We start from the raw sequence: 26,169 nt of genomic DNA, 5'->3' as shown, positions 1-26,169 counted from the left end.
GCGGTTGCGAGCAAATTCACACTCTCCCCCTTTCTCTCTCTCTCTCTCTCTCTCTCTCTCTCCCCCCCCCCCCATCTCCCTCTCTCTCTCTCTGTATGTATATGTATATATATGAAATTTTTGGGATAATTTACTCTTGGGATGTCCCCTAAAGTAATAGTATTTAATTTTTTAAATTATGTTCTCTAGTTCTATCATCTCATAAATATTAACAAGGTGTTTGCCAGTCTTGCCTCTAGAGAGTATACCAAGCTGTTTTTTAAAGGCCACTTTTCTTATGTAACTAGTGCTGAAGTTGATACAATTGATATTAGTCTCGTTCCTTTTACAGTAGAAATCCAATGCTTTTAGGAAAACCTTGAAGAAAATTGTTCTTGAAGTAAACTAAATGGCTTTTGCACCTGATAAAAACAAAATGTCAAATTCTTCATTTATTCTCCATTTATAAGAGTTGTAAACATCTTGATGACAACAACTGATCATGTTTTCTATTTCTACACAGGAATGTTTTTAACCCATTTTATCTTCAGTCTTATTTTTGAGCTTTGTAACATTTCTAAATTGTATCAGATATTTGTGTTCATTGTGTTCTTTAATTTTTCTTAAGCTCTCTGAAATCAAATGGATACATCCAGCAGTACAAGTAGGTCCTACTAGAAAAAAATTAGTAATTTGGCCAGAAAGCAGATTGAAGCCTTGGAACTACATAGTGGTTGAATGATGATAATAAAACACATTTTCCCTGGAAGACAACTTTTATCAATAACCATATCTTATTACAAAGCCCATCTGATTATTTTTTTCCTGCTTTTCTGAGATTAAGCTCTTTTTACCCAGAGGCATTGCTTCTGTGTATTTGGGCTTCCTGCAATTTAGATTTTTTGTGAGGCTTGAAACCTGTCTGGGAACAGCCTTTCGGAGCTTCACTAAAACTTTCTCAGAAGCCTCATGAAATCCACATATCTTTCAGACTTGGGAAAAGATACCAAACATGTCCTTTCAATTCTGAAAGGACTGATTAGGCATGCTACCAATTTAAACAAAAATGTGGAAAGGATAAAAAGCTTTCCTAACTTTTCAATCCCTAAAGGAGAGAGGGTATCCTGTGCTCAAGAGGCTGAGCTATGTTTGTCTATAGTCAATTCAATACAGTTTTTAATAAACTTTTCTGTTAGAAAATGTAAAATCACTTAAAAATAAAAGATCAATGTGCCACCAACTGTGTGACTAGGGTTTATGCTTAATACTGAGAGGGGAAATCAAACTGACTAGTTTACAGGATGAAGGGTAATACTTAGAATGAAAGGTGCTTCTCTCCTATCTCATTTATCTCGATTTGTATTTGCTTTCATCGTACATTGAGTTGTCTGTCCTTGTGGTTTTATGCTCAATAGTGGTTTCCTTTGGTGTTTTACATTCAGTTTTGAACCCTCTTATCCTCCCTTGGACCAGTTACTGAGTATAGGATTTCATTTAGATGGGGACAATTCAAATTTTTTTTTTGAGTCAGTCAGGATTAAGTGACTTGCCCAGGGTCACACAGCTAGTAAGTGTCTGAGATTGGATTTGAACTCAAGTCCTCCTGACTCCAGGGCCAGCGCTCTATCCGCTGTAGCTGCCCTGACAATTCAAACTCAACAAGAATTCTGGATGGTAAGTGTAGGGAGCTCCTAGAATGACGGGGTTGAAAGGCTAGACATAAAAAATAATTTTTATCCAACTTCTAACATTCAAAACTGTGAACACAAACACAGAAATGTCCTTAATTGCAATTCGTGATCCTGTGGTACTTGCAAAAAATGAATACATTTTCATGTCTTTGAAAAGCAAGACTCAAATCACATAAGTGTGAGATTGTGATATTGTGTATCTTTGTCATGTATGTACATATGTGTATATGTATATATTTATACAACAGGCATGTCAGTACTGTTGCTGTTAAGTAGTAAAGCAACAATAAAACTTGATTCTAACATGACTTCTTCAAACTTTTGATTTGACAAATGGAAACAAGGACACTATCCTTAGACTGTTTCTTCCATCTTCAAGAAAAGAAGAAAAATTAAATTTCTGTGAAACAGCTATACATGTGTCAATCCTGTTGTGTAAATAGAATGCTTGAGTGAGAGAAATCCATGACAGACTGGAGAGCCCCTGCTGTTAGTTTACGTGTAGATTCCCCGGGGTTCTTCCCAGTATTAGAATAGATGCATCCCGGGACAGGAGATGCTCAGGTCCATCTTTTTCACTGTATGGTCCAGTGGCTTATTCTGCCTACAGGGAAAAACTGCTATTTGGAGTATATTTGGTAGGCTTTAAGAACTGGAAATGAGTTGTGTTGGGCACAATAATAGTAATTATCACTTAACACCTTTCTTTTCTTTTGGTCTGGAGCACAAAATAGCTTCAAGGCCTTGAAGGTTCCTCCTGGTGTGAACAGATTCTCGCACAAAGCACATTTGAGTTACAAGTGAATTGCTATCTGGGTCCACAAGATGTGAAGTATAGGGGAGATTAGAGGGCTTTCCTTCCCCCAATTATTCCTCTTCCTCCATTACCTCAAACATAACAACCAGTTTTCCTTGGCACAATCCATGAGCCATTTAACTTGTCACCTTAATAAAAGCACATGGCATTTCTTTGTGATTTTGGTGGGATGTCCAACAGGTAATCCTGGTCCTTCCATCTCCCTTTTGTCCCATGCCCCAACTTTGGGGAAGACACTGGGTAAGGGAAATGGATGTTATATAATCTTTTACATATCCAGAACTGTAGGGAGGAGGGGGTTCTTAATTTTTTAGTACAAGTCAGGCCCTAAATCAAATTAATAGCGATAGGAAGGTGTTTTGCTTTTGCGTTGTATTTCAATTCTGGGTGTGGGGAAAATGACGTGGAAAAAAAAAACAACCCAAGTATAAATGCATCTGAAAAGCAATTATATATATAGACATATATTTTGTTATGTTACTAAAGGACCATAATTTGAATTGTATGTAAGTAGATGTGGCTGTCAGAACTTTGTGGATTGTTACACTTGATACTACTGAGCTCCTGTACATACATAAGATTAAAGCCGAAGGAATTATTTTACGGTTTAGCATGGTAATTTATGTATTGTATGTCTGAATATCCACTAAAATAAAGATTGCTAAATTATCTATCTGAGACTACTGTTGTAAAATAAATGTTTTCAATGCATATCAGTTAGTGTTTTGTCTTTGTTTAAAACTGGCTTTATTGGACATAGAGGTTCTGTTGTAGCTGAAATCAGATGGCACAGTCCTTTACACATAATAGATGGTTAGTAAATGTTGGATGATTTATAGGGTGGGTATTCTTCAATTTCTGCCCTATTAAATGTCCCAGGCCTATTAACCTATGCCTTTGGATGAGTGGAAATAATCCTGCTGAAAGTTAATAGTAGTAATAATAATAGCTTACATTTATGCACAAAATGCACAGCTTATCTTACATTCCACTGAGACCAAACTGACTGGAAAGCACACTAGATATCAAGGTTTAATACCTGACTAGTTTAATTCAACAGATTTGCTAAATTCTATTTATATATACAAGGCCCTGTGCAGACGGTCGAAACACAAAGATAGGTTATAGGTCTTGCCCTCAATGTACTTACAGACTAATAAAGCAGGGATATGATGCACAGAAATAGTTATAATATTAGGCAGAATTAATGAGCTGTGGGTAAAGAAGACCAGATAAAGTGATAGGAGAAATTTTAGGAGGCATCCATCACTCAGGTTGCATCTAGAGCACAATCAAATTAAAGTTGGCTTTAGAATTGAACCTTGAAAGTAGAGAAGTATTTTAAGATATGACAAACCATTTTGGGTGGAGAATAGCATGAACAGAAAGAGAAAGTGTAAAGTAAGTGTGGGAAAGGAGAGAGATGAGTGTCCGGTTTTGCTGAAATAAAGAGCAAGTGAAGGAATAACATGAGATTATGTTGGAGGGCTGAGCTCAGTAGGATAGAGAGTTTGTACCATGTAGACAAGAAGTAGCCACTGAAGATTTTTGAGTGAAAAGATGATGTGATCAAAGTCATGCATCAGAAAGTGTACTTGTGCTACAGAATGAAGGGTAAAGAAAAAGGTACGTGTGTGTTAGAGGCAAGAGTAGCATTAGGAAGAATAGTGTCACTGCTTACAGTAAATGGAACAGGGATAATGGTCAATAGAGAAAGAACTATTCAGTTCTTGTAGCTTTTTTTTTTCTCCCTACCAAAGAAAGTCTTCAGTCTGGGAAGGATGAGGAGGAAATAATGAATGGAATTGAAACTCAAGATAGGAAGGCAACTGGTAAGATTGAGCACCTAGCTGCAACAAGCAAGTTCAAGTCATCAGGCCTACATGGACTATATCCCAGGGTGCTCAAAGACCTAACTAATGTGTTTGCTAAAAAGCTATGGGTGATCTTTGAAAAAATGTTGAGACTCATAGGAGTAAATATGGTCCTTTTTTTCCCCCCAAAATGTGAAGGTGGTGGTGTCCAAACTATGGGATAGTAAGCTTGACTTGGATTTCTGGAAAAACTATAGAACTTCATTAAAGGAATCCAATTCAGTCAACATTTAGAAGGGTGAAGTACACTGGTTGCCTCAAGAATAGATTGTGCCAAACCTCATTTTCTCTTTTGAAAGGGTAAAGTTGTAGATATAGTATATGTGGATATCAGTGAAGACTATCATATCCCTGGGGTAAGATGGCTATGGACTAGATGAGCATTAAGAACTAGCTGAATTACCAGACCAGAAAGTAATGATTAATGGATTTATCTAACAACTCTAGTGCCCAGGAATCTGGCTTTACCCTCTGCTGTTCATTTTTAGTGACAGGAGAGTATGGTCATCACTCACTAATAACAACACAGTGTTGGGAGAGCTAACAATGGATGGCAAGAACAGTGGGTCAACATAACAAGGATAAATGTGAAGGCTTACACTTGGATTCAAAACCAAACTGTTTAAGTGTAGAATGGGGAAGATGGGCCAGAAAACAAATGTGAAATAAATTTTTTGAATATGTCACATGCATGTTCAGTCCTGTCTGACTGTATGACCCAATTTGGGGTTTTCATGGCAAAGATACTAGAATGGTTTGCCATTTCCTTGTCCAGTTCATTTTACAGATGAGGAAGTGAGGCAAACAGGGTTAACTGACTTGCCGAGGATCACAGAGCTAGTAAGTGTCACAAAGATGAGCTCCTGACTCCAGGCCTTGGCACTCTATCCACTACACCACCCAGTTGCCCTTGGATATCTTTTTTTTTTCTTTTTTCTTTTTTTTTTTGGCTTGGCAATGGGGTTAAGTGACTTGCCCAAGGTCACACAGCTAATAAGTGTTAAGTGTCTGAGGCCGGATTTGAACTTAGGTCCTCCTGACTTCAGGGCCACTGGCCTTTGGATATCTTAACAAACTATTTTCAGTATTAGTCAGTAATGTAATATCGCAGTAAAAAAAATAACTAATTTGATGTTAGGTTGAATTAATAAGCCTAGTGTCTAAACCAAGAGAGGTCACAGTTCCACCCTACTCTGCACTGCAGGGCACATTTTAGAAAGGACATTAATAAAGTAGAATACTTCCAGAAGGGATACAGCCAAGGCAAAGTAGATACTGGAAACTGTGCCATCTAAAAATCAATTAAAAAAAACTAGAGATACTTAGCCTGTGAAGAGAAGACTTGGGGATAGGATGAGAAAAGGGACGTTAATTTCTATCTTCAAGTATTTGAGAGGTTGTCATTTGAAAGCAGGATTGGACTGGTTCTTGGACCCAGACACAGAACTAGGATCCATGAGCAGAAGTTACAAAGAGACAGATTTTGCTTCACTATAGATTCAGAGCTGAAAGGGATCTTCGATATCAATATCATCCAATACCCTCATTTAAAAGGGGAGGAAACAGGCCTAGTATATATCCTAATGATTAGACATACCCTAATTTCCATTGCTGGAAATGCTAGCAACAGTGATAAGTCAAGAAAAAGAAAGAAAAGGCATAAAGACATGCAAAGAGGAGATAAAACTATCTCTTTGCTGATGATACGGTATCCTTGGAAAATACAAGAGAATCAGAGGGAGGAGGGGAACAATAGCTTCGGCAAAGTTGTAATCTACAAAATGAACCTTCTAAAATCAGCTGCGTTTCTATGTAATAATAAAATTCAAGAGGCAATAACAAAAAGGGAAATAATATTTCAACTCCAAAATGCATGATGTGAGGATCAGTCTGCAAGCACATAGAAGACTTGTATAGATTGATTTCAAAATGTTCTTTAAAGAAATAAAAAATAATTTAAATAGCTGGAGGAATATTCAGTGCTCATGTCTAGACCATGCCACTATAATAAACATGGCAATACTATCAAAATTAATTTACATTTTTAATACTATACCAACTGAATTACCAAGGGGATATTTCATAAGGTGTGATAAAATAATAGATCTAGAATATCAAGGGAAATGATGAAAAGAAGTAGGGATTGGATAGAACACTGGCCCTGGAGTCAGGAGGACCTGAGTTCAAGTGTGGCCTTAGGGCAGCTAGGTGGCACAGTAGACAGAGCACCAGCCCTGAAGTCAGGAGGAACTGAGTTCAAATCTGGCCTGAGACCAAACACTTGACACTAGCTGTGTGACCCTGGGCAAGTCACTTAACCCCAATTGCCTTAAAAAAAAAATCTGGCCTCAGATACTCACTAGCTAAGTTACCCTGGGCAAGTCACTTAATTCTGTCTCCAACTAAAAGAAAGAAAGAAGTAGAGACAAAAGGAAAATAGCACTTCCAGACTTCAAACCATCTTATAAAGCAGCAGTCATCAAAACCATCTGATATTGGTTTAAAAATAAATCAATGGACTAGACAAGACACTAGACAAGGGAGAATCAGAAACAATCACTCAATACTCCAGTGTTTGATAAAGTGGAAAACAAATTACCCAGAGGAAAAACTTCCTTCTTTGATAAAAACTGGGAAAACAAAAAAAGCAGTCTGGCAGAAATTAGGCTTTGACCTCTACCTTATACCATATTCCACAATACATTCTAAATGTATAAACAATCTTAATACTAAAGGTATGTGTGTGTGAGAGAAAGGAGTGTAACTATTAGCCATTCCCCACTGATAAATGATCAAAAGTTATAAACAGTTCTCAAAAAGAAGAATTGCAAAGTATTCACAACCACATGAAACAATACTCCAAATCACTAATAATAAGAAAAATCTGAATCAAGACAACCAAGAGGTTTCACCTGATACCCTATGAATTGGGGGTGGGAGGGAAGGCAATAGTCGATGTTGGAGGAGTGGTAGAAGGATAGGTACACTGATACATTGCTGGTGAAGCTGTGAAATGTTTCAATCGTTTTGGAAAACAATTTAGAATTATGCAAATAAAGTGACTAAGATGCCAATACCCTTTCAACCAGAGACTCTATTACTGGGCATATACCCCATGGAAGCCATAAATACGAAGAAAACCCTCATAAATACCAAAACATGTATAGTGGCACATTTTTTGTGATAGTTTAGAATTGGAAACAAAGCCTGGGAGTGATTCTGTTGTGTTTTAATGATCTTAAAAGAAGAATGGAAGAAGAGAATAAAAGGAATGCACTGGGGAGGGGGGGAAGGAAGGTTAGGGAAAATTATCTCAGTCAGGGTATGCAAAGGCATTGATAGAAACAAGGAGAAAGGATGGGGAGAGCAGCTGACACTTGAACCTCATTCTCATCTGAACTGGTCAAAAGACACACACATTTAGATATAGAAATATATCTATTCCACTTAACAGGGAAATGAGAGGAACAGGAGAGAAGGAAACAAGAAATTAGAGGGGAAGCAAATTAAGGTTGGGATTAGTCCCAATCAGAACAAATCCTGACTAAGGATGTACCAAAATATTTATAGCTTTTTGAGGTGACAAAGAATGGGAATCTGAGGAGATACCCCCAAATTGGGGGATACTCAAACAACTTATACTATATAAATATAATGGAATTATATTGTGCTATAAGAAATGATGGAAGGGATGTTGTAAGAGAAACCCAGAAAGATGCAGAATGAAATGAACAGAACCCAGAGAATAATTTATCCAATGACAATAAATAACTTTGAAACAATTAGAAACTCTGATCAGTGTAATGACCAGTCATGATTCCAGAGGACTAAAAGTGAAATGTGCTATCCACTTCCTGATAAAGAAATGAAAGACTCAGAGTGAAGAATGAGACATTTTTGGTTATGGCCAATGCAGAATTTTTGTTTGTTTGTTTGACTATACATGTTTGTAACAGATTTTGTTTTCTTTCATTCTTAGTTGAGAAGGGTTGAAGGGGGTGCAAGAAAAGGCAAATTTTTACTGATTGAAAAAATATAATTTTTTTAAAAAAAGAAGTGGAAATAATTGTGTTGGCATGAGCTAGCTATTGGCAAAATCAAGTAAAAATTGTCTTTCCTCTTCTGGATTTGGGTCTGGTACCAGCCCTTCTGGTTCTCAAAGGCATGTACAACCAAGCCAGCAGCCTACTTAGAGAAGAAAAACAGAAGTAAAAAAATAAATAAAGCTTCTTCATTTTTAATGAAAAATAAAATAAAAGGCAGGGAATGGAGCATAAATCTGGTAGTATAATTATGAGGTCAGTGAGTTTAGAGTTTATTTGGACAATTTCAAGGACAGAATTTTCTACTGTGCCTCCTTCCCAAGGATCTCTTAGTACTTCAGGCTTTATAAATCTTGACTCCGATAACAATGTGCCCATCATACAGGTGAGGAAGCCAGAGACCCAGAAGAGTAGAGGTCATGAGGAAATCTAAGTAGAAACTTCTTCATGGGGCAGTTGCTTAAATGTTTGAAGAGAGATCTACATGTGTAACATGAAAAATATTCTTCCCGTAGGTTAGTTAGGCTTTGGAGTTAGTTGGGGCTGCCTGCCAGCCTGATCTCTATGGCCTAAAGGGCTTTTTGGTAACATGAGAGTGTTTCTGGAGAAACCAATGCATGTAGCACCTACCCTAGGGAGGGATACTCAGGGTCTGCATTTAGCACAACTGACAGGCTGGTCCACAACCCACCTGCCCCACCCCAACCCTGTCACTGTTTCCCTGTGCCACACAAATGGGATGAACAGAACAAGCCTCAGTTCTTCAGGGCTGCTGTTGGCCGTGAGGAAGGAGGTTTTTCTTGGTGACTTTATTTTTTTTCTCACCCTTGAGATGTCTCTGAAAATGGATTACAGCTCATTTCCTCGAGACTGCCACACCATGGACACATTGGAGAGGCAGCTCATCTGTCCCATCTGCCTGGAGATGTTCTCCAAGCCCGTTGTCATCCTCCCCTGCCAGCATAACCTGTGTCGGAAGTGTGCCAATGACATATTCCAGGTGAGATGTAGCCCTGCAGGCTCATTGACTGCTATAGATTCTGTCTTCTGCCTTCACCTCTCCTCCTCCTCCTCTCCCTCGCCGATTATTCCCTGGGATCCCGACCAGGCCAAGCAGAGAGGGAGGGCAGTCAGACAGAGGTACACACCAATCCTAAACTATACTTTCTTCTCAAGTGACCTCCCTGGTCACCTTCACCCTGGCAGCTGTGTTCTGAGGGAGGGGGACACCTCTGGGGCAAACAGAAAGAAGGCTGATATGACCTGCAAACAGTGAGCCCACTGAATGATAGCACCAAAGAAGCACTGCCCAATGAAAGGTTACTGGGAGTTTATGATCTGGGCCTTGGGGCTAAGGAAAATAGCTTTGCTGAGTGGGCTTTCTCAAATGATCAAATGAGATAATATTTACGAAGACCTTAGCACAGTGTTTGCACATAGTAGGCACTTACATTATTGTTCTTTCTTCTTCCTATAGTCTTGTGATCAGGGTCTCAAAATACATGGTGTGTTTGAGGTTTATGGGAGAGTTTGTGTATGTATTGAGTATTTGTGTCCATATATGTGTCCTGCGTGGTATATATTTGTTCCAAGCTACCACCTGAGGTACAAAAATAGGTGGAAGGGGCCTTTCCTTCAGACGATTTGAAGGAGCTATGGCTCTTAGTGATCATAACCCTAGAATCACTGGAAGTGGAAGGAGCACTGGATTTGGAATCCAAAGATCTGCATTCTAATCCAGATTCTTGCCTGAGACAAGGTAACTGTGTGACCTGAGGCAAGTCATTTTTAACCTCTTTGAGCATACATTTCCCAAACAACAAATGAGGAGGTTGAACTAACTGATCTCTAGGAACTCTTCCAACTCTAAATCCTATGATCCTAAAAAAGATTTGGGAAGTCACATGTTAATTTAATTTCTGAGAGGTCCTGCCCAAGAGCACTCAGACCATGAAGAAAGAGGCTCTTGGCTGTTTGGTATGTGGACATGTTACATGTCATTATAACTGGGCAGGGCCATAGGACCAGACAATGGCAGGTGGCTTAAGGCATAGATGATGTACATAGATGTGCTTGCTATCCCCTCTCTGAAGAAGCAATATCTGTCACTTGCCCATCCATATTAAATATCCTGTGTCTACAGCTGTGGATTTGCCCCATGAATCCTCCTGGTAAAAATACCCACGTCCCCAGTGCCTGTCTGTCTCCAGAATCTTCTCCAGGGCCATCAGCATCACCTTCTGAACCAGCAGCCATGCTTCACTTCTTGAGTTTCAGCCTTCTGTCACCCAGCTGGCTCCTCTTACTGCCTGCCTCCCCCCACTTTCCAGGAGCAAAAATTCCTCCTTCAAACATGTAGCAGAATGAGGAACTTTTTTTTAATCTCTCAAAGGTCACTAATCGACAGAAAACTTTCAAGCAAAAAGCAACTTAGTGTAGGGACTTTTAGGGACAGAGAAAAATAAAAAATTCTCCTTGCCTGCTTGGGATTTAGAGTTGAGAGGAATCTTAGAGACCATTTAGTATACTGCCTTCATTTTATAAAAAAAATTGAACTCCCCAAATAATATCTGATGTTTATATATTATTTTAAGATTTACAACTCTTTTCTCACAACTCTGTGAGGTAGACAGTACAAATATTGGTATCTCCATTTTACATATGAAGAAACTGAGACCCAGAAAATTGAAGTTATTTGCCCAGGATCACATGGGTAGTAAAGTGATATAGCCAGGACTGAAATGCAGGCCTCCTAATTCCCAGACCAGTGCAAGTCAACCAGCATTTTCTTAATTTTCATAAGTACCTATGTGATAGGCAGTGTGATAAATGATGACAATACAAAAAAAAAAGACAAAAAAGATAGTCCCTGTCCTCAAGCTCATTGTCTAATGGGGGAAACAGCACAAAAACAACTATGTACAAACAAGTTATATATACAGGAAAATTGGACATAATCAACAGAAGGAATTTATTAAGATCAAGAAAGACTGGGAAAGGCTTCTTCCAGAAGGCAGGACTTTAGCTGAAACTTGAAGAAGGAAGCCAAGGAATCTGGGAGATGGAAATGTAGGGCATTCCAAACATGGGAGACAGTCAGTGAAAATGCTCAGGGTAGAGAGATGGAGCGCCATGTTTGAGAAACAGTAGAGAGGTAGGTGTCACTGGATTACAGAATCCATGGAAGGAAATAAAGTGTAATAAGACTGAAAAGGTAAGAAGGGGCCATATTATGAAGGACTTTAAAAGTCAAAGGGGTATTATACTTGATCCTGGAGGTAATAAGAAACCAAAAGAGTTGATAAAATAGGGGGGTAACATGGTCAGGTTTGAGCTGTAGGAAGATCAGTTTAACTGCTGAGTGAAAGATGTATTGGAATACAGAGATGCTTGAGGTAGGGAGACAAACCAGCAGGATATTGCATTAGTCTGGACAATAGGTGATGAAGACCTGTACCAGGGTAGTTGTAGTGACAGAGGAGAAAAGGGGAAGTATATGAGAGATGTTTTTAAGTTAGAAAGGACAAGACTTAAAAGCTGATTTGGCTTTTGGGGTGAGAGTGAAGAATTGATGATGTCACCTAGATTGTGAGCCTGGGTGACTAAGAAAGATGGTGGTACCCTTGATAATAATTAGGAACTTAGGAAGAGGAGAGGATTTGGGAGGAAAGATGAGTTCAGTTTTGGACATACTGAATTCAGGATATGTATGGGATATCCAATTCAAGATGTCTAACAGTCAGTGGAAGATGTGAGACTGGAGGTTAGAAAGAGGTTGGAACTAGACAAGTAGATTTGATAGTTACCTGTATAGAGAAGATTGAAATCATGAAGCTGATAGATCACTAAGTAAAATAATAGAGAGGAAGAAGAGAAGGGGTCCCAGAACAGAACCTTGGAAAAGATTATTCAATAAATAAACTGCAAACGGTATTCAATAAACACATTTGTAAATGGGTTTTAAAAAAATTCTTTGTTGCACCGGCTGGAAGTAGATATTGGGGTGGGAGATGGTAGAAAACATCTGGGAAAGGCTGAGCCACCACCCCATCTGGTGGTCATATGCTGGTATTGCCATACAAAAGCAACTACCTTTCCTTAGAGATGGTCATAAAGTAGCTACTGAAACATTGGTGACTTCTGGCCTGAAGCTCCTCATCCCCGATTTGGAAACACTGTAAGGACCAGAATCACAGAATTTCAGAGCTGAAGAAACTTCAGTGTAATCTTGTCCAACCTATACTCAAATAAAATGCCACCTACAAATTTCCAACAAGTGGAATCTAGCCTCCGTACCACCTAAGCAACTAGGTCACTCACTGGCTGTGTGACTTCACAAACCACATAAACTGTTTGTGTCTCAGTTTCCTCATCTGCAAAATGGGGGCAATAATAAGATCACCAATTTCCCAGGTTTCTTGTGAGGGTAAAATGAGATAATATTTGTAATGCACTTGGCAAACCATAAAGGTCTAAATAAAGGCTAGTGAGTATTATTATTAAGAGGTTATCCAGTCCCTGCTTGAAGAACCCCTTCCTTCAGCAAAGGGTCGGGAACCCACTACCTTCCCAAGAAGCACCTTCCATTCCTGGAGAGCTCTAATTGTTAAGAAGCCTTTGCTTACTTACACCAAGTCTAAATCTAACTCTGCAACTTCCACTCCTATATAGTTTTGCTCTCGGTTGCCAAAGGAATCCCTCTTCCCTAACAGGATTCTTCAGATACTTGAAGAACAGCTAAAATATCTATCACACACCCTCTCCTCCACCCTCTTCTTTTCAGGAAAAACGTGACCAATTCCTCTTACTGATCCAGGAAGGATATGTTCTTCAGTCCTCTCACCGCCCTAGTCACCCTCCTCTGGGTACTTCCCATCTGGTCAAAGTCCTTAAAAAATGTTGTACTAATGACCTTTCAGACCAGACACTACCCTTTCCCCACCCCCCACTCCCTTGGATGCCTCTCTCTGGAAGTACTGGATGGGGGGGAAGTGTGATTGACGTGGGCTTTGGAGAAGGATCCTAAGCTTAGGTACCGCGTGTATTTCTCTTTCAGTCCCGAGAGACCACGCTGGGCTCCAGCGGAAGATTCCGCTGTCCATCCTGCCGCCACGAGGTGGTCCTCGACAGGCACGGGGTGTATGGGCTCCAGCGGAACCTGCTGGTGGAAAACATCATCGACATCTACAAGCAGGAGTCTGCCAGATGCAACCGTAGGGCCTAGACCTCCGCAATATATGACGCTTCCTCCCTCCCCGCCCCCAACCAGAAGTCCCTGCTATAAAATCTCAGTCCCCTGGTCATACAGGGCTGAGTCCAGTGAGGGCTGCAGTCTCGGGGTCCCCTGCGGCCAGGCCCAGGCCTGACTCCCCCGTCCCTTCCCCACCGTCAGCCCCAAGCCGCTGTTGAAACCCGAGTGTCCCACCTGCGAGGAGCACGAGGATGAAAAGATCAACATCTACTGCGTCACGTGCCGCGTGCCCACTTGCTCCCTGTGCAAGGTGTTTGGGGAGCACCAGGCTTGCCGGGTGGCCCCCCTCTCCGACGTGTACGAACAGCACAAGGTGCTCAGGACCTTGGGACTGGGGTGGAAGGGGGAGCTGGGGGCCCCGGGGAGGAAAGGAGAGAGCAGGCCCCGAGCGCCTACGTACTGCTCCTCTCTTCCCCTGCCAGTCTGAGCTGACGGACGGAATCCGAACCCTGGTGGCCTCCAATGAGCGGATCCAAGCGCTAATAGCCGAGCTGCAGAACACCTGCCGGAATGTGGAGGTGCGTAGAGAGCCTTGGGGCGTAGAGTACATCGAAGGGTTGTGGCTGCCCTCTAGAGGACACCGTGACTTTGTCAGAATGTGTGAAATCTCGAAGGAGGTCTAGTTCAACCTCTCTTCTCTCACTTAAGAATCCCCCCTGTAACATCTCCAAAAGGTCATCTAGCCTCTGTTTGATGGGGAACTCACTCCTTCCAGAGGCAACTCGTTCCACTTTGGGATAGTTCTAATTGTTAGGATGTTTCGCTTTCATATTGAGCTGAAATTTGTCTCTGAATATTTGGGAGAACTGTCTCGGGGCAGAAGAAGCTGCACCTAGGGGACGGAAGACTGAGTGACACCAGAAAGCCTCCATGGTAGCTATGAAAGCGGTCTTATTTATGAAGGGGATAACCTAGGTTAGGCGCTCGGAAGCATCCTGGAAACCCAGACCCCAAAAGAAATGGATCTTGAGGGGGCTTGGGATGTGATCTCTAAGGTGCTCTCTTCTCTTTTTATGATTCTCCTGGAACCTATACTGTGTTTAATCTTAACCCAGGACTCGGTTGTCCTGGAGGCGCTGGTGGTCCTTGGAGAGGAGATCAGTGCCTCCTCTAGAGCCAGGAGAAGTCCTGGCCCCGGTCGGCCTCTGGCCAGCACCCTCTCACCGCTCCACTCCCCCAGGACAACTGCAAGGCTAGGAAACAGACGCTGTGCGAGAAGTTCGAGCGCATGGCGGGCATACTGGAGGAGCGGAAGGAGATCATGCTTCAGCATGTAGCCTACGAGCAGGCAGAGAAGACCCGCCAGCTTCAAGCCCTGAGCCGAGCCTACGAGGCTCGTGTGGAGGCTGCCTCCAAGGTGGTGGACACGGCTTTGCAGGCTGCTGAGGAACCTCAGATCCCGCTCTTCCTGCAGGTAGGTAGGGAATAGAGGGAGAGAGTTAAGCAAGCAGGTAGGTGGATGGGCCCGCGGGCAAGATATCCGGGCCAAGTAGGCTATTCATGCTCCTGGGACCTGCCTTAGCTTCTTTTAGCCAAACAATGGGGCTGCTTTGGGCGCAGGGTACTTGAAATTTCATTTTCTCCCTTGTCGGTTGGGACTGGACCCGACCGGATTCCTCAGTTTCCTCCTGCCGTCTTCTCCAGAATGCCAAGGTCCTTATCCAGAAGTGAGTAGCACCTCTTCTCCCACATCTGATTCCTCCCCTCCATTAGGATTTGAGACCAGTGGCTAAGACTTCCTAGGGTCTCTTCTCTTCCCAGGATCGCTGAGGCTGTAGGCAGCCCAGAGCTGGAAAGCGTGGAACCTGGATTTGACAACATGAAGCACTGTGCGGTGGACTTCAACAAAGAGGAACGGGCACTATACCAGCTGGACTTCATCAAGAGTGGGCCCCGCCTTGTAGTGTTCCCCTTTAAAACCCCTCCTCTCTCTCCCCTATGCTGTTCCCGAGGTTTCTCTATCCCTCCCTAGCCACTCTCCTGTTTTCTGTATCTCCACTCCTCTGTCCTCATGTACTCCCTGTCTCCCTTCTGTGTTCTCTAGCCCCTGCCCTTTGAACTCTGTCCCCTAATTGTGCTTTATATCCTTCATTCCTCCTTAGTCCCCTCATCTTTCTGCCTTCCGTATACCCTCTGTTCCCTTCCTGTCACTCCCCCCTATCCTTCAGTCCCTTCTTTCCTCTCTTTTGTCACTGTCTCCATGTCTCTCACTTCCCTCCGATCCTTTCACCCTTTTCCTCCCTCCCTTTCTCACTTTCTTCTTCTCCTAAAAAAAAAGTCCTGACCCCTCCCCTTTCTAGAGTTTAAATTTTCTTAGGATAGGAAAGGAAATGACTCTAGATTCTGAGCCTGGTTGAGGACTAGGTGAAGGAGAGCCCAGTCTGTATTTGTGCAGGAACGGTTGGCAAGGCCACTCCAGGGGCTGACGTTAGAAAAGGGAAGTTAGAGGGTAGCTAGGTGGTGGGTAGAGCACCGGCCCTTTAATCAGGAGGACTTGAGTTTAAACACTCAAGGACCTCAAACACTTAGTAGCGTGACTCTGGGCAAGTTACTTAAGATTTCCTAAAAAAAAGGAAGTAGAAAACATATGACCTGTGGTAATGGAATTGAAGGGAAACTGAGGGAGAGAGAAACTGAGCTGAATCCTGACATCTGGGAAGGAGAGTGACCGAATCTGTTGGATTCAAAAGGAAAACACTGCAGAAACCCTGGGAAACATGTAGAAGCTAGCTCAGAGACATTGCTTTGGAACTACAGTGTTATCTGTAACCAGTCCTGACCATCTTGCTTTCCCTGATCATTTGGTATAGAGCAGGGGTGGAGAACCTGCGACTTCGAGGCTACACATGCTCTTCTAGGTCCTTGGGTAGGGCCATTTGCCTGAGTCCAAATTTTACTGAACAAATCCTTTTATTAAGGGGATTTGTTCTATGAAGTTTGGATTTAGTCAAAAGGCCACGCTTGAGTACCTAGAGGGCCACACGTGGCCTCAAAACCGCAGGTTCCCCACCCTTAGTATCGAGCTAGGAGCTCGAATTATTTTTACTCAAGCTTTGGTTTAGCAAACAAAGAAACAAAACTTTAAAAAAGAAAAAAAAATCACTTGGGAGATTCCCCAGTCCTAGATGGGGAAGGGAATTGGAGATTTGGAAGTCCCAACTGTGAGCAGCTCAGCTCTGGCAGGGCAGGTTTTAGCCCTGGTTGGGAGGTTCTGAAAACTACTGTCAGAACTGAAAGAGGAGGAAGTCGAGGGATCATTAACTGTGGTGGGGGGTGAGGGGAACCTCAGTCTTGGGGGAGGGGTTGGAGAGCCTCGGTCCTGAGGGAAGGGTTGAAGGAAATCCAGGTCCTGGTGTGGGGAGGAGATTGGAGAATCACCAGCACCAGCAGGGCGGCGGGAGGTCTCAAGGACTTCGATGCTGAAGTCTACTCTAAACTGATTGTTTCGCCCTCATTTCCTAACAAATCCTCTAGTTGAGGAACCGCTGGAGGCAGCAGTGGCAGCCTCCTCAGAAGAAGGGAACTACACTGCCCCAGCAGAGGAGCCTGGAGTAGGCGAGGACCAGGAAGAGGAGGTAGCAGCAGTGTTTGCTTCGGGAGCGGAGGTCGCTGAAGAAGCTGGAGCCGGGACAGTACAGCCCCAGGGGGTAGCCCAGGAGGAGGAGTTGGAACCGAGAACCGCGAAGCAGGTAAGGTGTTATGGGGGCGAGGCATCCCTCTGGTCTTTGGACAGAATTGCAGGGACTTTGATATCCGAGCCTAGTAAAAGTCCCTTAAATCTACTTCCCAGGATGGCGAGGAGACAGGTGGGGAACCTGAGGGTGGCTGAGCGATGAGTGCGAAGCTCCAGGACAGCGGATGCCCCCCAAATCCTGGCCGTATTCCGGTACCACCTCCCCGGGCTCCCCGGGCCGAATACCCCAACCTGGGGCTGTGCGGGGCTGAGACCTTGGGAAGCGAAGGGACCGGCAGTACTGTCAGCGGCCGGAACAACGGAGATGGGACAGGAACACCAGGGTGCGGCCAGGTCAGTGAGACTGGGGGCGTATTTCCTTTAGAGATCCCCACCTCCCATCCCTCTGGGAATCTTAGTGTAGGATTCCGCTGCAGTACTTAGAAAGCCCCGCCTCCCACCTTGGGACCGCGAGGATGGGGCGGGAACCCTGGAAAGCGGTGGAAGAGGATGAGGGAAAAGGTGAAAAGGCTGCCTAAGTGTCTCCTTTCTCTGACTCTTCCCCTCTTCACTTGCAGAGTTCAGACGCGGCGGCCTCTGAGGGGTCAGAGCAGGAGGCAGGGGAGTCTCAGGGTTTTGCCTCGGGTTCCTCCTTAGCCTCCAGATCTTAGCTACGGCAGTGCTAACGAAGGGCGAGACTTCCCTAGGTCACAACCTCCCCTAACCCAGTCCTGGGGCTGCCTTGATCCTGGGAGAGCTTGAGCTCTCCGCGCGTTTCTTCCAGTCTCTGTGCTATACACTACACACACACACAAAAAGTTTCTCCTCGCCCTCTACTGGATGCTTGGAGCCCAAAAACTTTCTGTGACCATTTGTAATTGGGTTTGAGAAGAAAGCTGCTCTTTCTAGGTTAAGGAGCGAAGGGGCAGTCTCCTGCTAGACAATAACCCCTTCCCGAAATACTGAGCCAATCCCAAGATTGGCTCAGTGTTAGATTTAGAGTTGCTATTTCCCAGAGGAGGTGAGCTATGGGGGAAATGGAGGAATTCGCCGCTGAAGCAAAGACCAAGTCTCTAAGTCTGAGAGAGACGTGCTCCAGGTAGGGGAGAAAGGGCGCAGACGCAGACACAGAGGTGATAGTTTCCCTCAATAAACCGGAGGCTTCGATTTTGCTCTAAACTTCGCTGTTTTACGAGATCGTCCTGGCAGCCACGCCTGCCCCGACCTCTGTCCTCTGATTTCCCTACTTCCAGCTCCCCTCGTCTCCCGCCCGCAGGTACCCCTCCTTCTCAGCCCCGTGGGGTCGCAGCCTCACACTAGCCCACTCTCCCCAGCAAGCGCTGGTTGTTCCGCGCACGGCTGCGTAGCCTCTCTTCCCTTGCGCGGTCCAGCAACTCCCGCAGCAGGTGGAAGGGCAGATCCAGGGCGTTGGGGATCCTTTCCCGCTGCTTCCGGCCTGGAGGGGCGCGAATCGACCGCCACTGCTCGCCGGTGGAGTTCGCAAGGTGTCTCCAAGTCCCCAAATGGTCCGGGCTCAGTACGGGGACTTCCCAAGCCCTGGGCAACGGGAAGCAGGTATCCGGGGGCAGGAACAGCAGCGCGGCCGTAGCCAAAGTCACTGTCACGACCTGGAGCCTCCGCAAGGCCATGGCCTGCAATACACGTGTTTCCAGTCCTTCGCTACACTTGAGGCCCGACTTTTATCCCTAGCTCTGCCTAGAAAGCCGTCCTCGTCCAACTTAGAGCCTTAGAGCCAGACTTCTGGGCCCGCCCCAGCACTAGATCTTCTGTCCTGACCCAGCTTGGATTTCCCTTTCTCCCTCCCTTTCCCCACCTTCAACTCCATGCCAGATCACTGGACCCTAAATCTGACCAGCTTTGATTGTATTGAAGCAGAGAGAGGGGTTCATGTCGGATCTTGGATTGCTGGGCTGGGTAGGAATGGATCTAAAGAAAGGTAGTACTGGGCCGGGAGTGGATCGGGGTCCCCTCATTCCCCACCCCAATCCCTCCCTCCTGTTCTGATACACTCACAGCAGCGGTGCAGCGGAACTCAGGATCGGTCGGAGCTGGGGTAGGGGCTGAGGGCAGCTGCTCGGATACAGAGGGTCGGGGAACATTTATTTATATTCCCTGCGGACGACCACACCACGTGACAGAGTAGTGGAGGCGGGGCTGGGAGGAGCCGGCGAAGTAGCAGGAGCTGTCCTTGGTGCTGACAAAGGAGGAGGGCGGGGGTAGGGGGCTGCGGTAACCTGGGACTTAGACAGGAAATTTGTATTCGCATTTAGTGTCTGTCTGGGTACTTAGCCTGGGCGTAGCCGTCCTTGTGCTCCTAAGTATGTCCATGTTTGTATTGCGTGCTTCTTTCTGTATGAATGTCCAATGCACCTCCACATGTCTGTATGTTAAACGTGTCCATTTGCACTTATCCCATGCATAATGCCTTCACGTGTCTCCATAGATCTATTCACATGTATTGTAAATATCTATCTATATCCTTATCTATATCTATGTAACATCCTATATCAGAAGAACATCGTAATGGCTAGCTTCACTAGCCTCACCCTAAGGTTCAGTGACTGACACCATGAGATTTGAGGAGCACCAGGAAGAACCATTATTTTCTTCTAAAACTGTCCACTCAGCCAGTTGGGGTTCCTCACCTTTGTTTTTACATCAGCCAAGACATAGACTGGGTGAATTTGTTCCCTGCACTACCCCCTGCCTTCTCTTCTATCTTCTCCTTCATCAGACGCACATAAGGAAGTCTGAAGTGCATACACTACTCTCCTTGACCAAAGTGTCCCCACGATTGGTGGCTAGCCCTTTTTGTCTCAGAAGGGACTAAAAGCTGAGGTAATGGAGATGAATTACTACGTATTTTTTATTCAGGCCACTCACAGTAGCCAACAAATCTCAGTTTATCCAAATGATCAGGTCATTGCACCAATTCCTGCTGCCTCTGGGAAGACAAATACCTTCCTGGGCCTTCCTCCCACCCCACCCCACATCCTGGTTACCAGTTGCTTCAAGTGATTCTGGGATTCGAGGTCTGGAGAAGGCACCTCATGGGCTGACGAACCTGAGATTGACCTTGGATTCACCATTCTCAGGTTAGACAGTCCTAGATGTACCTTCCATTGCTTCCAAACCACTCTCTGGTAAGAGGGACAGACCAATGAGTAGATTGCAGATGCAAATCTCATCCCTACCTCCACCAGGGAGACTAGTTTGGGTGAAGATCCCAGAACTGGCCCTGAGGATGAGTGCACTCCAATGGAGTGCAGCATCTAAAGCATGAGCCTTTTCCAGTTCCAGAAAATGATGATGGGATCTTCAGCATAACCAGGAATTATTTCAATAGTCCATAAAATCCTTGAGGGAAGGGATTGTGTGATTTTGGGGAAAAAAGTATTCCCAGAACCTAACACAATCCCTTGCACGTGCTGTATTTGCTTAATTGAACTGAAGTGAATGACAGGTTCACTGGGAACTGAGGAATCATCTGTAATTGGATAATCCCCATCATCAAATTGGTCAGTAAGGATCTGGTTAAAAAAAAAAGAGGGAGAGAGCTGAGGGAGAAAAGGTTCTGGAACATGAATTCTTGGGGCTTCTCTGTCCTTTGCTGTCCTTTCCACCTTTTCAATTCCCCCTCTTTGTTACTACCACCTCTTCATTCCTCTGCTTTAAAGATAGCTAGTGGTGCAGTGGATAGAACACTGGGCCTGGAGTCAGGAAGATCTGAGTTCAAATCCAGCCTCAGGCTGTGTGGCCCTGAGAAAATCACCAAACCTCTATTTGCCTCAATTTCCTTAACTGTAAAGTGGAGCTAATAATGGCACTTGCTTCTCAGGGTTGTGGTGAGGATCAAATGAGATACTATCAGTACAGTGCCTGGTATGTTGTAGGTGCTATATAAATGTTTATTCCCTTCCTTTCTCTCTCCTGCTTCACTCTACCTACCCACTTTTCAATCCCTTCCCCAGCCTGGGTGATCAAGGGCCCCACTTATGCCCAGGGCTCAATTTGAGGGGAGGGAGTGCAGAAAAGCACATTTAAGGTGTCCTGCACAAATCTAAGGGCTGTTTGTGGTCAACACACCCAAGTGCAGCTGAGCCAGATAAAAATGTAATTTGGAAATATTTAACAAATTAAGTAAAAACACAATAAAATATTTATAATTATTACATTTGAAAACTAAGTCAATATGTGGCCTGCAGGGATCCTTATGTTAGTTTAGTGACCCCATTGCTACCTGTTTGATCCCATTGTTCTGGGGCCTGCCATTATGTCTCCCTCTGAGGAAATTGCCCAAAGTCAGGGTGCGGATCTTATTTCCAGGGTGGGTACAGTGTGTACCTTTTTTTTCCCCACAGAAGGACAACCACTCCCTAATCTCTGTAATCCTGATTTCTCTACCCCTCCCCCACACTTCCTTCCATTCTCTCTCTCAAGCTCCACTTTCTCCTGTCTATCCACAAGACATATCCATCTAAATGTCCTTCCATATCTCTGATTCAACATGTCCCAAACTGAATTCATCAACTTTCCCCCCACCCCAAACCTGAATGCATCATGTGCTGTCAACAGCCTTTCCCTTCCTGGAGTGAAGACATCTCTCTTCCTGACACCACAGACTCGATCTCCTAGGGACAGAGATACCCTGAAGAACTAAGGATGGTACTTAATCACAGACTATATTTCTGACCCCATGGAGGACCCAGAAATTCCTTCCCCCTGGCCCTGGGAAAGGCAGGGTTACATTGTTGTATGTCTGTATCATGTTACTAACAGAGGCAATTAATTATTTGGGAAAAGTTTGAAAATTTCCTGCAATCAGAAGCCATGGCAGGAAATTAAATTAAAGGTATTGGATGAGGGAAGAAGTGCTATTGGGGTAGGAGTCAGGACACATGCATCCTAGTAGACTTGGAACAAATTACTACTCTACATTCTCCTTAAGTTTCTTGATAAGGTAAATGAGCGTTCTGTAGCTTAGATTTGTAGGATGTTTTTGGATGTACTAGGTACTCTAACTACATCATCTCATCTGATTCACTAGAACCCAGCTTGAATATTAGTAGTGCAAATATTACAGCTGTTTTATGAATGAGGAAATGGATGATTATAGCCACACAGCTGGCATAAGGTGAGGCTAAGATTTGACTCCCTGTTTTCTGACTTTAAAACTCAGTACTTTGCCTGCTCCTTTATTATTTTATTTTATTTTTAATTTATGGAATAAAACAAGCATATCCATAACATAATACAATAAAAAGATCATTGCACATGAAACTGTAAATCTCTTATGTACAACTTGCTGTTCCTTTCAGATATACAACAAAATTATCATGTAAATTTCTTTTTTTTCCTCCCCCCCATCCAGAGATAGCTACCATCGGACCCAAATAGTTAAATACACATGCACATATACACATGTATATGTATATATATATACGTAAAATTATTCTATAAGTACTTCTATTTATCAGTTCTTTCTCTGGACGAAGATAGCATCTTTCTTCATGTATCCTTTATAGTTAATTTGGGTATTTATAATATTCAAAATAACTTACTAGCTCAAAGTATTTCTTAAAACAATATTGCTGTCACATTATACAACATTCTCTTGGTTACTTCATTATTAAGTGAGATAACATATGTAAAGCAATTTGAAAACGTTAAAGTACTATCTAAATATCTCTCTATTATTGTTATTATTATTACTGCTATCTCATTGTCATTTTTTTCTATGGATTTCAGGTAGAAATGGCCCTAGGACAAGTTTATATCCTGCTATTATTTCTTTAAATTCAATGATTTATGTATTATTTCATAGACTTTTTCAAATGGCTTTTGTTGTTATTACCATCATTATTATACCAATAGGTATTTTGGTGGTGAGAGTGCTGGGCATTTAGTGGAGAAGATCTGAGTTCAAATATTGCCTTGATAATAGTTGTTGTAACCCTGAGCAAGGCAATTGACATTATCTAGATGCTTCAGGCAGCTTCTCAGCACTTAAATATGAAGTCACAGGTCTGCATTGGTGGAGAGAGTTCTCATCATGGGAGAATCACAGATCTTTTCTGTTTTCTCATATTATTGCATCATCCACCCTTCCTATGTTACACCTCCTTGGACTAGAAGGGATGTTTCTGAGACTAGTTCAGATAACAGGGAAAAAGGGAGTTGTTTACTGGAGATAAATGATGTTGAAACCATGACTATGACCCTTAGACTTCAGCTCAGGGTAGGTCTGGCCAGCTCAGAGATGCCTGCATGCCTAGACCATTATTTCAAATGTCTGGGGCATCACTTGACCTTAACAGCATAGAATTTTGAGTTTATTGTTTTTTTTTTCTTACTTCCAAATCTTTCAGGAATATAATGGGAGATAGGTATTTAGAGCAGTTCTGCTCAGGTCAGGAAGGCCTCTTTTATGGCCTCCTGTGGTACTAGGAGGTGATGGGGGTGGGGCGAATGGAGGAAGGGAAAGGGCGGGAAATGTTAAGGCTCTCTCAAAGAAGTCCAGATGGAGATGGAGATTGGAAGCCAGCTCCCAATCAGAACCTAAGTATTAAGATTCCTGGTCCCAAATTATCACGGCAAAATGGGGTCTTCACTTTGGGGATGATATATTTCTTTGACCCCTTTAAAACAACATGAGGCTACCCTGTAGAGAGGCTCAAGCACTGAGGTCAGAAAGGCTACAGAATTCACCTTCACCGTGTTCCTCCCCTCTCCTCCCTTCACTTTCTTTACAAGGAAACCCTGAGATCTAGAAATATGGGGCATGATTGGAAATGGGAACCTATCTGGCCTATGCTCTACAGAACCCACTTCTCTCAGCCTTGACCTCACTACACCCTGGAAAGGTTTCTTGATGTTAATGGGATGGAATGGAGGGAAATTAGGGTAAATATAGAGGTGTGGGGTCTTGACTTACCTCTTCTGAAGTGCTCTGGGCTGGATCGATGGGACCACAGACCCAAACCAGAGCTTCGTCTTCCTGCTGCGATAGTCCCTGCCTCTAGGCCCCTCTCTCATCCTGGGGAAAGATTTGGCTCCCAGAATTCCCCTTCTGCCACTAATCTGAAAAGAACCCTGGACCCACCAGAGGAAAGGGGCATGAAGAGGGAACTCACCATCTTTCTGTGTCTGGCTCAGCTGGTTTCTCTACCTCTCTCGTCTCCGTGTGTCTGGCTGGCTCTTTGGGGCTCGTGTCCTGCCCTTCTTCTACGTCTCCCACTCTTTTATGGCCCCCACTACTGCACGTGGTAGCAAGATGCCGACTGAGCTGCAGGCTTCCTGTCCCAGCCCCGCCCCACCTCCTAACCCCACCCTGGGCAGTTTCCATGACACGGCCCAGGGCCTGATGCAGCCGAGGCTCCTGCTAAAGGCAGAAAAGGGCTAGAATACAAAGACCTGACCATTCTGAAAACTAAGGGCTGGAAATAGCAGGAAGCAGCTAGCCAGAGCCTTATTATTTTAGGAGGAGCAATTATTTCGGAGACTGCCCTCCAATTCCTCCCCTCCCACACTCACATCAGAGAGACTGGAGTCAGTGTTAGCTGTTGTACCCTTGGGTCAAAGAGGAGGGTCCTAGCAGGGTCCTCAGTCCTTGCAAGCTTTGGAGGCCTTTATAAAAACACCAAGGTACACGAAAATAAAAGACTCCCAAAGTGAGACAATTGCAGTGTTTAAAAATGCTGTTCTAAGGCTTTTTCTGTGCTAACACACTCATGACTGAGAAAAGCTCACGAAGGCCTTCGGGCAGAGGCTGGGACATGGTAGAAGAATTTCCGTTTGGGCATGAATGGAACAGATTCCTCTGTAGCTGATAATTCCATCTGCTGACTGCGTACTTTTGCACAAGCTGTCTCTTAAAATCCTTTGTAAAGCTTAGCTCACATGGTATCTCCTATGCCAGGCCTTCCTGATTTCCCTGTTATTAGCACTCCTATTCACAGATTACTTTGCATTTGCTTATCTAGAGTAGAAGCTAGAGGGTTGGCCATGGCCTCGGGGAGGTCCTGGGTTCAAGTCAAGTCTGACTTCTATTCTGACATGTAACGAATGTGACCATGAGAAAGTTATTGAACGTTTCAGTGCTGGAGGTGCTTTTTGGAGACTCTAAGTTGATGAAAAGATGCTGACCTGCATTGTAGAGGAAGTTCCTCACTCAGAACTTATACCAGTGAAATTATAGGTCCAGTTCCCCTCTTTGGTCTAGAGAAAGGAACTTGGTTCATTTTTGTTTTGCTATTCCCAGCACCCAGCACAATGCAGGCCCTGAAATGCTTGCTGGATTGAATCAAATGCCCTCTCTGAGCTCCCTCCTAGCTTCTCTGGTAAGTCTATCTTGCAATGTCATAGCTGGTATCAGGCTTGGTGATACTATTCAAATGTTCAGTACATAATTGAAAGATTCTTTACCTGCAAAATTCAAGATTTGAGCTTGAACCCAGCTGATTTTCTGTGGGACTCTGCCCAGAGAGGGTGAACCTCTTAACTGGTATCACACAGCAATTAGCAAATACAGAAATTGTTCCTCTGTGTATATGTAGAGCCTATATAAGATTGCACACCATCTTGGGGAGGAATGAGGAGAAAAATTTAGAACTCAAAAGGTATGGAAGTGATTGTTGAAAACTAAAAATAAATTAATAAAAAAAAACAAAAAAAGAAAGAGAAAGCAATCTGTATATATTATAGATCTGCAGTTCCATGTACAATCTTTTTTCCTATTCTACTATGTATGTGGAAATGGTCATTTTATTTAGTGACTGTTAAGTTCAGAATTTTAAAAATAAATTTATTTTAAAATAAATA

At 43.6% G+C, this 26,169-nt stretch overlaps 1 protein-coding gene across 1 annotated transcript; it reads left to right on the top strand.

Moving 5' to 3' along the window:
* Positions 1–9,284: 9,284 nt before the first annotated feature.
* On the top strand, positions 9,285–18,017 carry LOC114034051 (tripartite motif-containing protein 54-like). The gene is given in 10 exon segments (XM_027849670.1): positions 9,285–9,404; positions 13,461–13,606; positions 13,794–13,989; positions 13,991–14,173; positions 14,836–15,069; positions 15,300–15,322; positions 15,417–15,541; positions 17,130–17,344; positions 17,446–17,672; positions 17,909–18,017. Coding segments are annotated over 10 exon segments (1,560 nt in total). The 3' UTR covers positions 18,000–18,017.
* The last annotated feature ends 8,152 nt before the right edge of the window (positions 18,018–26,169 follow it).

Source organism: Vombatus ursinus, unplaced genomic scaffold (genome assembly GCF_900497805.2).
Source record: "Vombatus ursinus unplaced genomic scaffold, bare-nosed wombat genome assembly UNPS02000580.1, whole genome shotgun sequence".
Classification (NCBI taxonomy): domain Eukaryota; kingdom Metazoa; phylum Chordata; class Mammalia; order Diprotodontia; family Vombatidae; genus Vombatus; species Vombatus ursinus.
The sequence above is the reverse complement of the archived record's forward strand: the minus strand, read 5'-3'. Positions and strand labels throughout refer to the sequence as shown.